Source organism: Monopterus albus, unplaced genomic scaffold (assembly GCF_001952655.1).
Source record: "Monopterus albus unplaced genomic scaffold, M_albus_1.0 scaffold1.1, whole genome shotgun sequence".
Classification (NCBI taxonomy): domain Eukaryota; kingdom Metazoa; phylum Chordata; class Actinopteri; order Synbranchiformes; family Synbranchidae; genus Monopterus; species Monopterus albus.
The window spans coordinates 3,816,441-3,828,715 of record NW_018127881.1 but is presented as its reverse complement, the minus strand read 5'-3'; the positions used below and the strand labels follow the sequence as shown (position 1 = coordinate 3,828,715).

General features: G+C 40.6%; 1 protein-coding gene across 1 annotated transcript in view; it reads left to right on the top strand.

Annotated features, from left to right (window-relative positions):
* Positions 1-313: 313 nt before the first annotated feature.
* The window catches only part of LOC109951815 (rho-related GTP-binding protein RhoA-D-like), a 16,445-nt gene continuing 4,483 nt past the window's right edge, over positions 314-12,275 (top strand). Inside the window, exons 1-4 of the mRNA XM_020586557.1 lie at positions 314-506; positions 6,652-6,809; positions 8,676-8,796; positions 9,073-9,203. Of these exons, the coding sequence (XP_020442213.1) occupies positions 6,654-6,809; positions 8,676-8,796; positions 9,073-9,203 (408 nt within the window). The 5' untranslated portion in view covers positions 314-506; positions 6,652-6,653. The remainder of the gene's footprint in view (positions 507-6,651; positions 6,810-8,675; positions 8,797-9,072; positions 9,204-12,275) is intronic.

Genomic DNA, 12,275 nt, shown 5'->3' with positions numbered 1-12,275 from the left:
CTAGTCTGCAGAATTGCTGCAGAAAAGCTATAGGATAACCTGTTTTATGAGGAATTGACATCCGATTTTGATTTTGGTGACTTAGTTTAAATGTCAAAATAAAAACTGGAAAAATTGGGGTGTTCTAGAACTTTTAACCGGTTGTGCATTTGTGAGCCTTTTTTATTATTCCATCAGCATGAGCCAGTGAGCTTAGGGCTGGGAGCCGCAGAGAACTCAGAAAGTATTTTAATGTTTGAAAAATGTGGAATAACAACGGACTAATCCTTTAAGGGCGCAACTCCTCGTTTATTTTGAAAGTGCTACACGGAAGTACTAGCATGTTAGCCTAGCATGTTAGCTTGTCGTTGGTGTCGGTGGGAGGATCTTGCTCGCCTTTCCCGTTTCTCAGCATCTTCTCTGTACAATTAGTGAATACTGCAGCAGGAACTGTGTGTGTCACGATCAAGAGGAAAGAGCAAGCGGGGATTAATATTTGTAATAACCTCCTATCTGGCGAACGACAGGTAATTATGAAGCAAAAGCTGTAGTTTGACTAAACATTCTCATTTGACACAAGTCAAGATTCTAATTATAGCTGACTTAGTTTGGTGAGAACAAGGTGGTGGCTTGTTCTTGTACTAACAGTCGCCGTTTCCTGCTTAGGTAATAGTTTAATTTCTGACACCGCGGTAATGAAGTGTATCCAGTGTGGTTGTCTGGTCGTGTTTCTGTACAACTGTTGATATCTTTATTGTTGGTAGTTTCAAAGTCAAAGCAGTAGATCCGATCCTGTCGGTATGTACAGTCTGTCCAACTGCTGGGATCTCATTAAGCAACTCCGCATGGCAAATCTCCTAATGAGCCTGTTCTCCTCCTGGAGACACTTAATTTCCTCATTATAAAGCCACACATTTCTCAGACTGCGTTGTTGGAACTGCCAGGAATGATTTTCAAACATAACAAAATATGTGGAGAATGAAATGTGAGAGCATAAGAGAGTTATTTGAAACGTCAAGAAGGGTTTAACTGGGGCCAAGAGTGCCAATCCGGAGCTTTTAATGTGATTTTAATAGGAAAGTCTCATTAACTTAAGGTTGGTTTTTTTTAGGCCTACATATGATATTATGACCATCCTGCTGAGTTCGCAGAAAACCTCATACACGTGACATTCATGCTAAATATAACCTGTTTCTTAATGTACCTGCAGGTAGATGAGGATAGTAAGATCTAGATGTGCTGAAACAATTAGCAGATTAGTCGATTAACATAAAATATAACGTATTTTTTAACAGTTTTGATAGTACAGAATGAGGCTATAATACAATAATACAGTATATTAATAGACTATGTTAAGGAAAATGGCAAATGTTCTCTGGTTCCAGTTTCTCAATTATGAGTATTTCCTGCGTTTCTCTCTTTTGTAGCATTAATTAACTTGACTGTCATTGGACTGGTGGTTGGACAAAACAAATGTGCAGCGTTTGTGATGCTTATGTTTCACATTTAACTGAAGAAGCACAATCTCTAGCTCCATCACTAAAAGAACTTGATCAAAAAAACATTTCATGTGCATCTTTGTACATGTGCGTTTCTGATTATTTCCGTGGTTGATTAATATGTTTAGAATTTTTGACTTTGGGGCTAAAATATGTTGAATAATCCCCTTAATGATTTTTAGTTTTGAGTCTTTTTGACTGACAGTTTAACCCAACAGAGCTGCTTTGACTTTGATAAACTGGACCCATTAAATATTTGGCATTTTTGCCTGGATAATTACCTAAATCATTATCAAACTTTTGTTTCAACACTAACTTTTGATAAACAGTGAATAGTTTTGGGTCTTTTTGGGGGGGATAAAAATGCCAAAAATCCCCTGCTCTCTGCTTCTCAAATGTCAAAAATGGATTTTTATTAGTTATTGTCTGGCAGGTCAGACAAAAACATTTTGAACATGTTTCCTTGTGCATAGTGGAAGGGTGATGTTCACTGTTTTCTGACATTCCAGCCCTGTTTATCTGCTTATTACCGGAGTTATTTTACAAAGGTGAGTCATAAAGTGCCAGATCTCTCCAAGCCATGCAGTTCATCATCTGAGTTTGGTCATCATGTTAAGCTGAATTGCTGCTTGCTGGAGCTTCATATTTACCTTGCGGTCATGGGAGTGGTCTTCTCATCTAACTCTAAGCAAGTAAACAAATAATAATATTAATAATAATAATTTCCCAACATGTTGAACTATTCCTGTGTTAACATTTAATTTTTAGTTCCTGAATTAGTTAGGTTCTGATTTATGCATAGATAAATGGGTCATTCTGTCTCATGGGCTGGTTCACTGTTGGCACATTTGATCATTTCCATGGGTGTACCAGGAAAGTCATGACTCAGTGAAGGGATCTGGTGTGTTTGTAACATACGCCCAAACAATTTGTGGCTGACCTGATTGGCCGTGTGTGTTCCTGCTGTTGTGTAAAGAGAGCTCAGTGCTCATTTCATGCACTCAAGTCCACATACGTAAACGCAGGATTCTCTTCACTGTATTCATAAACACCTAATCAAAAGCAGTCTGAAGCATTCTCGTAAGATGAGTTTTGGGGTAGTCACCAAATGTCTGCTCGTGCATGTCTGTTGTCAAATGCTTCCTGTCAGACTTGATCAGATGTAAAATTTTTAACATCTGGGTTAAGGCTCTGCAGACTGTCAGCACTGTCTCAGTCACGACATCTGTCAGCTTTGACTCATTTCTCAGACTCACTTGCAGAGGTGAGGCAAATTTTGGCGTGCCCTCAGATTTATAGGTCTCTTCTTCTCTCTTTTTTTTCAGAAAGCAGCCTTTCAGCTCAAACCTTATGAGAAATAGAAGTGGAAAAAATGCTAATTCCTTATTAGAAATAAGTTCCAGTTGAGGTGCCAAAGATGCTGCAGCGTAGTCATGTAAAAATCATGGACCTCAAGTTTGGGTCATTTTTATTCTCTAGTAAAATTTATTTTGTGCTGTTTCACACAGATATCTCCCCAAATGACAGTCATAGTCCAGCACTGTGTTTGCTGCTCAGCTAGATGTCAAGGCTTTGTCTCCACCAAGTTTGACTGAGCTCCTTGACAACTCCTGTGTACGAACGTAACACAGAAAACCCCCACAATAACTTTTCTTTGTTATCACCTGTTGACTAACTGATCTTTTTAAGTCTAGTTTTGTATATCAAAGAGAGAGGTGCGGCCTTGGGAGCTCTGTTAGATAATCGAGACTACCCTATTTGGACTCATATATGTTTGCTTGTATGACCTCAGTACAAAAAAGTCATCATCTCAGAAACAACAGGCCTTTTATTGGTTGCCAGTTTGCTCTGTGCTAACTCTGATCAGCTTGTTGCATAACTCTTGTTGGCCCCTAAGCCCCAGGAAACCTCCTTAGAGAGGTGGATTCATTAACCTGGGATGTTGCTCAAATAGTTGTAGGAATTAATAGTGCTTTGCTTTCCACATGCACCTTAATGGGTCCTTAAGTTGTGTTTGGATCAGGTTTTATAGGGTTTTCAGTTTCTGAAGGCTTCACACTTTTTCTTCATTACTTGTTGACGCTCACATGTGCCCGCTATGGTTTTTGTGCTTTCTTCATTTCGGTTAACTTTTGGTAAACAAAATCACTCTTTGTCTACAACTTATAGATAGATGTATACAGCATGTGACGAGGGGTTGTGCTAGTGGGCAGTCAGACCAAAATGACATTGGCCTAATAGGTCATGACAGTATGACCTATCAGTGATTATCAGGCCACGGCATCATGATTCTGCTGGGCCCCACCGGCAGCGATAGTCTCTTGCCCTCACCCACCCTACATTTGACCTTACCTAACGCACTTTTTACCCTCACTCAATCAAAGAGTAAATGCTCTGTAGCTTGAGCAAGCCTCATATCTACACTTCATCTGCTCAGGCTAAGCTGGCCCTGCTGGCTTGAGTGGCACTTTCATCTGAATTCCCTACTCAATCATCCAGCTGTTAGCCCTAGTTATGCAGCTCAGCCAGTCCTACTAGTAGTCACCGGTTACAGCATAAACATACCACTGTCTAATGCAGTGCACCTTTAAAATATGTTTGAATCCTGTCCTCACACAAACAAAGAGCAGATAACTTGGCAGCAGTCATGCCCAACTGGCTTGCTAAGCGCTTTCATCAGAGAGCCAGGCCTGCTCAACATGACCAGCCACCGTCACTGTCCAACTCCACCAATCTCACCAACAGCCTGCTTTATTACAGATTCATGACTTTTAAAACACAGTAGTTTGGAGTAAGGAGTGTGAAACAGGATTTTACATCTCTGGAATGTATTCAGAGCAGTAATTATTTTTTGTTGCAGCAGTCACGTTACAAATAATCCACCAGGAATGCATGCTTGCGTGTATGTTATTAACCAGTGCATTGCCAGATGACATTGTGTTTGGTGTTGAGACAAAGGTTGGGCTTAGTTCAACTTCTTAGTCAGAACGCCTACTTTTTTTTGTTTTGCTGAAGCCTTTTGTGTTAGTGTTCCTGCTGCATTGCTAAGGGTCGATGTTTATTTGGTCTGAAGTCAGACTGAACGTAGGCAGTTCTTATTTTAAAGGGCTACAAGCTGAAAAGGTTGGAATCAATGCTAGAAGATTGAGAGGAAAAATGTTAGATCACAAATAACTGTTGTGTAGAGTCACAGCGATGGTTAAATGGAAATGCCTGCCCCCTGAACTGAAGGATGTTTATGTGGAGCTGACAGAATAATGTGGAACTATTTCTGCTTTTGTCTCAGCTCTCATGAGAACAGTTAAACTCTCAGTGACGCCTCTGCTTTCGGTCACTAGTGTCAAAGTAGGGCTCAGCCAATGGATACTGGTTGCAGACAGGTGGTGGCCATTCACATGTTTTGATTGAATCAGAGTGAGATCAAGCTACTACCAAACTTCCTCCTCAGTTGTTGCTGTCATTAGTGGTCAGTAGCATCTAATTGGAGAGCATCAGTCTTGGGTATCAGGAGTATTCAGTACAGTTTGCAACTATGTGGCACACTTTCACCAATACTTTCCTTCTGGCAATGTGTCAAGGTGTTCATTTACAGACTCCCAATATCATAGCCACCAGGGACAAGCTATCATTGACTTGTGCAAAGATAGGGACCATGTACATGTTTAAGCGAGTAAGCATGTGTGCATGCTTGCATATGTTGCTTCAGGTCTACTAGCACCCCTCTCTGTGTCCTCTCTGAGTCCTGTCCAAACAGACCAGCAGCCAAAACCCTCCCAGGCTTCACAGAACAGGAAGTGGATTGTTTTGTTCCACAGGGTGAGCCTCCGAGGCCGCGGTGCTGCTGTCTCCCACTTGTTTGGCTTTAAACTCAACATCTCCGGAGGGCACAAGATACCGCACAGTTTCTCTGGAGTCAGTAGAAGGAGCCTTTGTTGTCATTAAATATTCAGCTTTTTTTAATATCAATAGGGGCATTTGCAACGGCAGCTGAAGTGGATGATCATTTTGGTTGTCATTTTACAGTCATATTCAGGGGATTTGCCTGCTTATCTAAATATAAACACATCTTTGGCACCTCTTGGCAAAACCTCTGCAACTGTTAACACAGTACAAGGCACCAGAAGGAGCAAAAGGCACAAAATATGCCTAAACCATGGCCACAGTTTCTGCATCGAGAGTAACAATATGTTAATAAACTGTTAAACAAACAAAAACGCCCAAAATGTCCTGTGTGGCTACCAATTTGCCAAGTCTTAATAACCATGGAAATATATCCTTTAACTATATCCATATAAATATATCCTGTGCTGCATGGAAGAAATGATTAACAAGCTAGATAACAATATAATTGGTGATACCAATCTGCTAATCTGTGGTAGCAAAGCAAACCAATAATAGTTTGACTAATAACTTCAATCTGTATTTGTGATGATTTTTCTCAGTTTGATGCTACTTTACTGAAACACCTGATGTTGCTATGCAGAGATTAAAAGTGGGCGTTGGGACAGGCTCCACTCAAACCTGTGCCTGCGGCACTGAAAGATGAATTTTCCCTGATAAGTGGGTGCCCTCATTAAGAGGATTGCTGTCAAGGCTGTCTGGCAGAAAGCGATTGGGGTGGGGAGCCACACGACTATATGCACAGCTGCTCCCAAGCAGCAGGGCTCCAACTCATCTATCAGCAGCATCGCTAGCTCATCCCCACACAGCCTGCTTGTATACCAGATAAACCAGTGCTCTCTGCTGAACTGATTTTTGGTCCACTGCGTTCTTATACAAGAAGTCAACCTTTCACGCTGGAATTGTAGATGTGATTTAATTCTACATTTGTCTGGCATGGTTTTGTTGTGGATGGGAAATGGTTGTATGCTGATTTGCACTACAGCTTGCAGCTTTCTAAACCCTTTTGTAGCGCTTCTAACATAGGGACTGTTTCTTTAATACAAAGTAATTTAGAGATAATTATGACCTTGTCTACTATGAAAATATTCTGGAGGAGAACTAAAGAAGCATCTGGAGATATCAAAAGCAGTGTGGTGGTTTGTCTGCTTTAGGACACCACCGAGTACTGCAGCAGCTGCTCTGATTTCCTGGATACTGATAGTAAATTTGGCACTTTTGATTTTTTTTGTGACAGACCTCATAAAAAACCCCTCCTTTTGTTTCCCGACAGAGATGGCAGCCATTCGGAAGAAGCTGGTGATTGTCGGGGACGGCGCCTGTGGGAAAACGTGTCTTCTCATTGTTTTTAGTAAAGACCAGTTTCCTGAAGTCTACGTCCCAACAGTGTTTGAGAACTACATCGCTGATATCGAGGTTGACGGAAAACAGGTTTGTACAGTTGACACTTAAGCAGCTTTTTGGACATGAAATGGGCTAGATTTATATTTTGTTGTTCAGATTTTTAATTTCTGATGTGTTAACATCAGAGCATAGGCCTTTAGAATAAAGCCTAACCTCTATGCATCTTTGGAAATGTTTGCTGGTGTTGCTAGAGTGTAAATGTTCTCAAATTTAACAAAGAGCAGGACAGATCAGCTAATGCTAGCCTAAACGCTACCTGTAAATTTCACATTCAGAATTCAGACTTTCAAATAAAATAGTAGGGGGGTCAGTAAAATGCATTGTCTAATAAACAAGGATGATTTTGGACACAGCCAGAGTTATGAAAACAACTACACTGAAGTATTACTCACAAGTGTGTGGGTGTGGGTGTGACATCTTGAGTTTGAGCCGTGAGGGGTGGGCCAGCAAGGGTCCAGACTGAGCCACAGATGTTGTCAGAGGGCTTTGTTCTCTTGAGCTGACCACTGCTGCAGAATCACCACTTGGCAAAACAGGAAATGACTCTACTTCCCAGCTTCCTGTTCAGACAGAGAACAGGGGTGTCTCCTGGCATTCCCCCTCTTTCCGTCAGGACCATCCCTATCCTGCCCAATAAACAGCTGTCATTTCCTGTCCTGGTCACCCTTAGGTAGGGAGAGGCAAGAAGGGGTTAACTGTTCTGGACAGGAAATATAAACTTAGGAGCTCATGACGAACATTGGTCTAGGAGGGAATTATTTTGGTAAAGATATGACTGTCGGCTACTTCCGTTATCCCCCAACACTCAAGAAAATGGCTCTTTAATAAGAATTAACTCATTATACAATTAGTTTGTTTGTAATTGTACAGTTTGTATCAATGTATCTTCCTCCCACCTTAAGTGGATTGTGCAGGTTCTAAAATAGCAGTTTTGTCCAACTTTCCTTTCTATCCCAAAGTCTGTAGCTTACAGCAAGTCCACTGGGAGCCTAACTGCAGCCACCTCCCACCCTCGGCCTCTGCAAGCCTCTATTTTGGGACGGTTGACTGATGCTTGTGCTCTCTGTGGGCAGACCAGAATCTTTTGTCATGCAGTAAAGTCCCAGTATTTAAAACCTTTGCAAAAGTCTTTTTTTTTTCTCGAACACAGTTTATCTTAGGAGTGGAGTCAACTGAAGACTGGCTTCTAATGTCCATACATGGACGGCTTGATGCTCCTAATCTCCCACTTTCCCTAATTGAATTAATTAGTGGTGTTTTGGGATGAGTCCAGTCCGCCAGGTTCATTTCCTCAACACTGACAACACGGCAGACGTAGAATGCTCTGATTAGGTCAGAGCTGCAGTGGCGGTGAGGGGGAAATCAGCGAACACCTAATATCCCACAAACAAGGGAAAAGAACTTGAGAAAAACCACACATCATAAGCTTTAATTAAAATACATACTATGTATGGTCAGAGGAGGAAAATGTTTAAATGACCTTAACGTACTTTACTTTCTGTTATTTAAAGTGCAGGCATTTGGGAAGATTACTCAGAGGCACAACATGCCTCAAGGTTCATATAGTACATCATTTCCAAATAGTCAAGGCTCTCGATGGATGAGAAGAGAAAGTTCACCAGTAATTATGTTGTGACTGGTTAAATGTTTGTTTGTGTATCCATTTGAGACAGTGAGAAACATTACTAGGTAGACAGCTCATTTTCATTTTTACCCTTTAAAATGGAGTCATGTTACAATACGCTTACAAAAAGGACATGAATAAATCATGGTGGTAATGAGGAGTAAAAGTTGAATCGCTCTGTTTCCAAAACCATGATTTAATCAGCTCCATTTGTAGTCTATGTATATTATGTGTGTATTTGCTGAAGTTTTTGTTTTGTTTTGTCCCAGGTGGAGTTGGCGCTGTGGGACACTGCAGGCCAAGAGGACTACGACAGGTTGAGGCCTCTGTCCTACCCCGACACAGATGTTATTCTCATGTGCTTTTCCATCGACAGCCCTGACAGTTTAGGTAAGGAACTGCAGGCATAAAGTTGGCAGATTAAAATTTAGATTTTATTTTACTTCTCAAAATCAAAGCATTCCATATCAGCTAAGCAAGCTGTTTGCCTTAATGAACTTTATGGGAAGTAGAGTTAGTGCAGCTAAAAACAGCTTTGCCTAGAGCAATCTGCAGAGCAGTCTGTCATGAGAAGTGTTCTCCACTGTGACTCTGTGCAGCCGATCCCTTTTTATAGCTCGTTCTCTCTTGAGCATTTCAGCTTACTTCTCATTTCTCCCGAGCCAGAAAATATCCCTGAGAAGTGGACGCCTGAGGTGAAGCACTTCTGTCCCAATGTTCCCATCATCCTGGTGGGGAACAAGAAGGACCTGAGGAACGATGAGCACACACGGAGAGAGCTAGCCAAGATGAAGCAGGTACAGTATGAAAGCCTCTGAAGATCAATTAACATTGTCAATAAACATTTCAGGTTCAATTTAAGATGTTCACTTTGAATTATTAATGCTTATATTCACGGCCTTCTAAATATTACTTTGGGAGGCGGTAGCAAAAGCGAGGTGGAGGCGTGTTGACACAGCTACCAGTGAGACAGACACTGCTTATATGCACATTGCATCTGGCGACAGCTCACTCTCACACAAATTGCAGATACATTTGAGTCCTACAGGGGTCTTATATGCTCGTGCATGGATGACAGGTGTGTATTCGTTTGGATTGGTGACACATGTCAGCATTAAGACATGAGGAGATGACCTCATGTTGCAAGTCACAACTTGCATGTTGCAAATTGGGTTAAACAAGCCCGAGGAAGGCAGTTTAAGTAGTAGAATTCTGTGCTGGAAGGTGCAACACTGCCCAACAATTTAGAATACAATAAGACTTGAACATAAGTTAAAGTGCCTGACACATCGTAATCTAACAGGAATGTGCAGCTAAGAGGCTAAAACAACGTGTTGCTGGATAACAGTGAATTATCCTGTGGAAAGAGACGAGCCAGGTTCAGTTTTATACCCAGACACTTCCTGTGCACTGGCACCCCACTGTGCTAATGCAGTGGTCTCATTGTAATGAATGAGATAAATGTCTGTGTCTTTTATGTGCACTGCTGTTGTCTGTTCAGACTTGTACATTTGCTGGAGTTAAACAGAAAATAATCAGTCTTTGCAACAAACAATATGCTTAGACTCTCAACTTGGAAGAAAAAAGTGAACAGAGACAACAGTAGTCAAATTATGATACAGAAAAGTGGAATATCATCATACAGTATTAAATAAAGTTCAGCCATAAATAAAAAATATGGATGAGCAAACATGCAGCCTAAAGCGGTTTACTAAAATTAAGAAAAAACAAAGACTGATTATTTTAAGTGAAATGAAATGAAATTTCTTACCATCTCCCGTTTTAACCTGTCACTGAAAGTTCACTTCCCACCACCCAGAAATCTCAGACTGTTACATATATACAGCATCTCCAGGTCCAGCTGATGATAGGAGCATGATGTCAAAGCTCTTCAGCTCTTCCAGACACCACTGTCAGCTTTTCTTTTTCCTAGAAATCATTTGACAAAGAGCAGAATAAAGTCATCAGTTCAAGAGTTTTGTATTTAGATGTTCACATACAGTGCCTTGCGAAAGTATTCGGCCCCCTTGAACTTTGCGACCTTTTGCCACATTTCAGGCTTCAAACATAAAGATATAAAACTGTAATTTTTTGCGAAGAATCAACAACAAGTGGGACACAATCATGAAGTGGAACGAAATTTATTGGATATTTCAAACTTTTTTAACAAATAAAAAACTGAAAAATTGGGCGTGCAAAATTATTCAGCCCCCTTAAGTTAATACTTGGTAGCGCCACCTTTTGCTGCGATTACAGCTGTCAGCTCATACAAGGAGAAGACTGATCAGAGATGCAGCCAAGAGGCCCATGATCACTCTGGATGAACTGCAGAGATCTACAGCTGAGGTGGGAGACTCTGTCCATAGGACAACAATCAGTCGTATACTGCACAAATCTGGCCTTTATGGAAGAGTGGCAAGAAGAAAGCCATTTCTTAAAGATATCCATAAAAAGTGTTGTTTAAAGTTTGCCACAAGCCACCTGGGAGACACACCAAACATGTGGAAGAAGGTGCTCTGGTCAGATGAAACCAAAATCGAACTTTTTGGCAACAATGCAAAATGTTATGTTTGGCGTAAAAGCAACACAGCTCATCACCCTGAACACACCATCCCCACTGTCAAACATGGTGGTGGCAGCATCATGGTTTGGGCCTGCTTTTCTTCAGCAGGGACAGGGAAGATGGTTAGAATTGATGGGAAGATGGATGGAGCCAAATACAGGACCATTCTGGAAGGAAACCTGATGGAGTCTGCAACAGACCTGAGACTGGGACGGAGATTTGTCTTCCCACAAGACAATGATCCAAAACATAAAGCCAAATCTACAATGGAATGGTTCACAAATACACATATCCAGGTGTTAGAATGGCCAAGTCAAAGTCCAGACCTGAATCCAATCGAGAATCTGTGGAAAGAACTGAAAACTGCTGTTCACAAACGCTCTCCATCCAACCTCACTGAGCTCGAGCTGTTTTGCAAGGAGGAATGGGCAAAAATTTCAGTCTCTCGATGTGCAAAACTGATAGAGACATACCCCAAGCGACTTACAGCTGTAATCACAGCAAAAGGTGGCGCTACAAAGTATTAACTTAAGGGGTTGAATAATTTTGCACGCCCAATTTTTTAGTTTTTTATTTGTTAAAAAAGTTTGAAATATCCAATGAATTTCGTTCCAATTCATGATTGTGTCCCACTTGTTGTTGATTCTTCACAAAAAATGACAGTTTTATATCTTTATGTTTGAAGCCTGAAATGTGGCAAAAGGTCGCAAAGTTCAAGGGGGCCGAATACTTTCGCAAGGCACTGTAGATAGCATTAGCTCAACGTGTTTAAGCTATGATGTTGCTGGAAGCGTTACTGAAGTAGTGTGTTTGGGGTTCTGATATGAAGTTGATTTTTGATTGATTGATTGATTGATTATTTCTTTCAAGCATGTAAAAACAGTTGATATATCAACACACATAATTTTACACATATCCAACAAATGCTAATCCAATATCAATTTGCTTATACCTAGTACATGCTTGAATGGAGTAGGAAGAAGTCAGACTTATCCAGTCCTACCCCATGACATCATCTTACCATCATTGGTTTGCAAGCAGTAAATCTACATAAATAATTATCCTCTACACCACACAAGTAATATACTAAAAAAATTATAACAGAGTGTTAACATTCTTACATAATTACATTCTTAAATAATTATCTTCTACACCACACAAGTAATATACTAAAGAATTATAACAGTGTTAACATTCTTACATAATTACAATCTTAAATAATTATCTTCTACACCACACAAGTAATATACTAAAGAATTATTACAAAGTGTTAACATTCATACACCACACCCACAATGTTCCATCT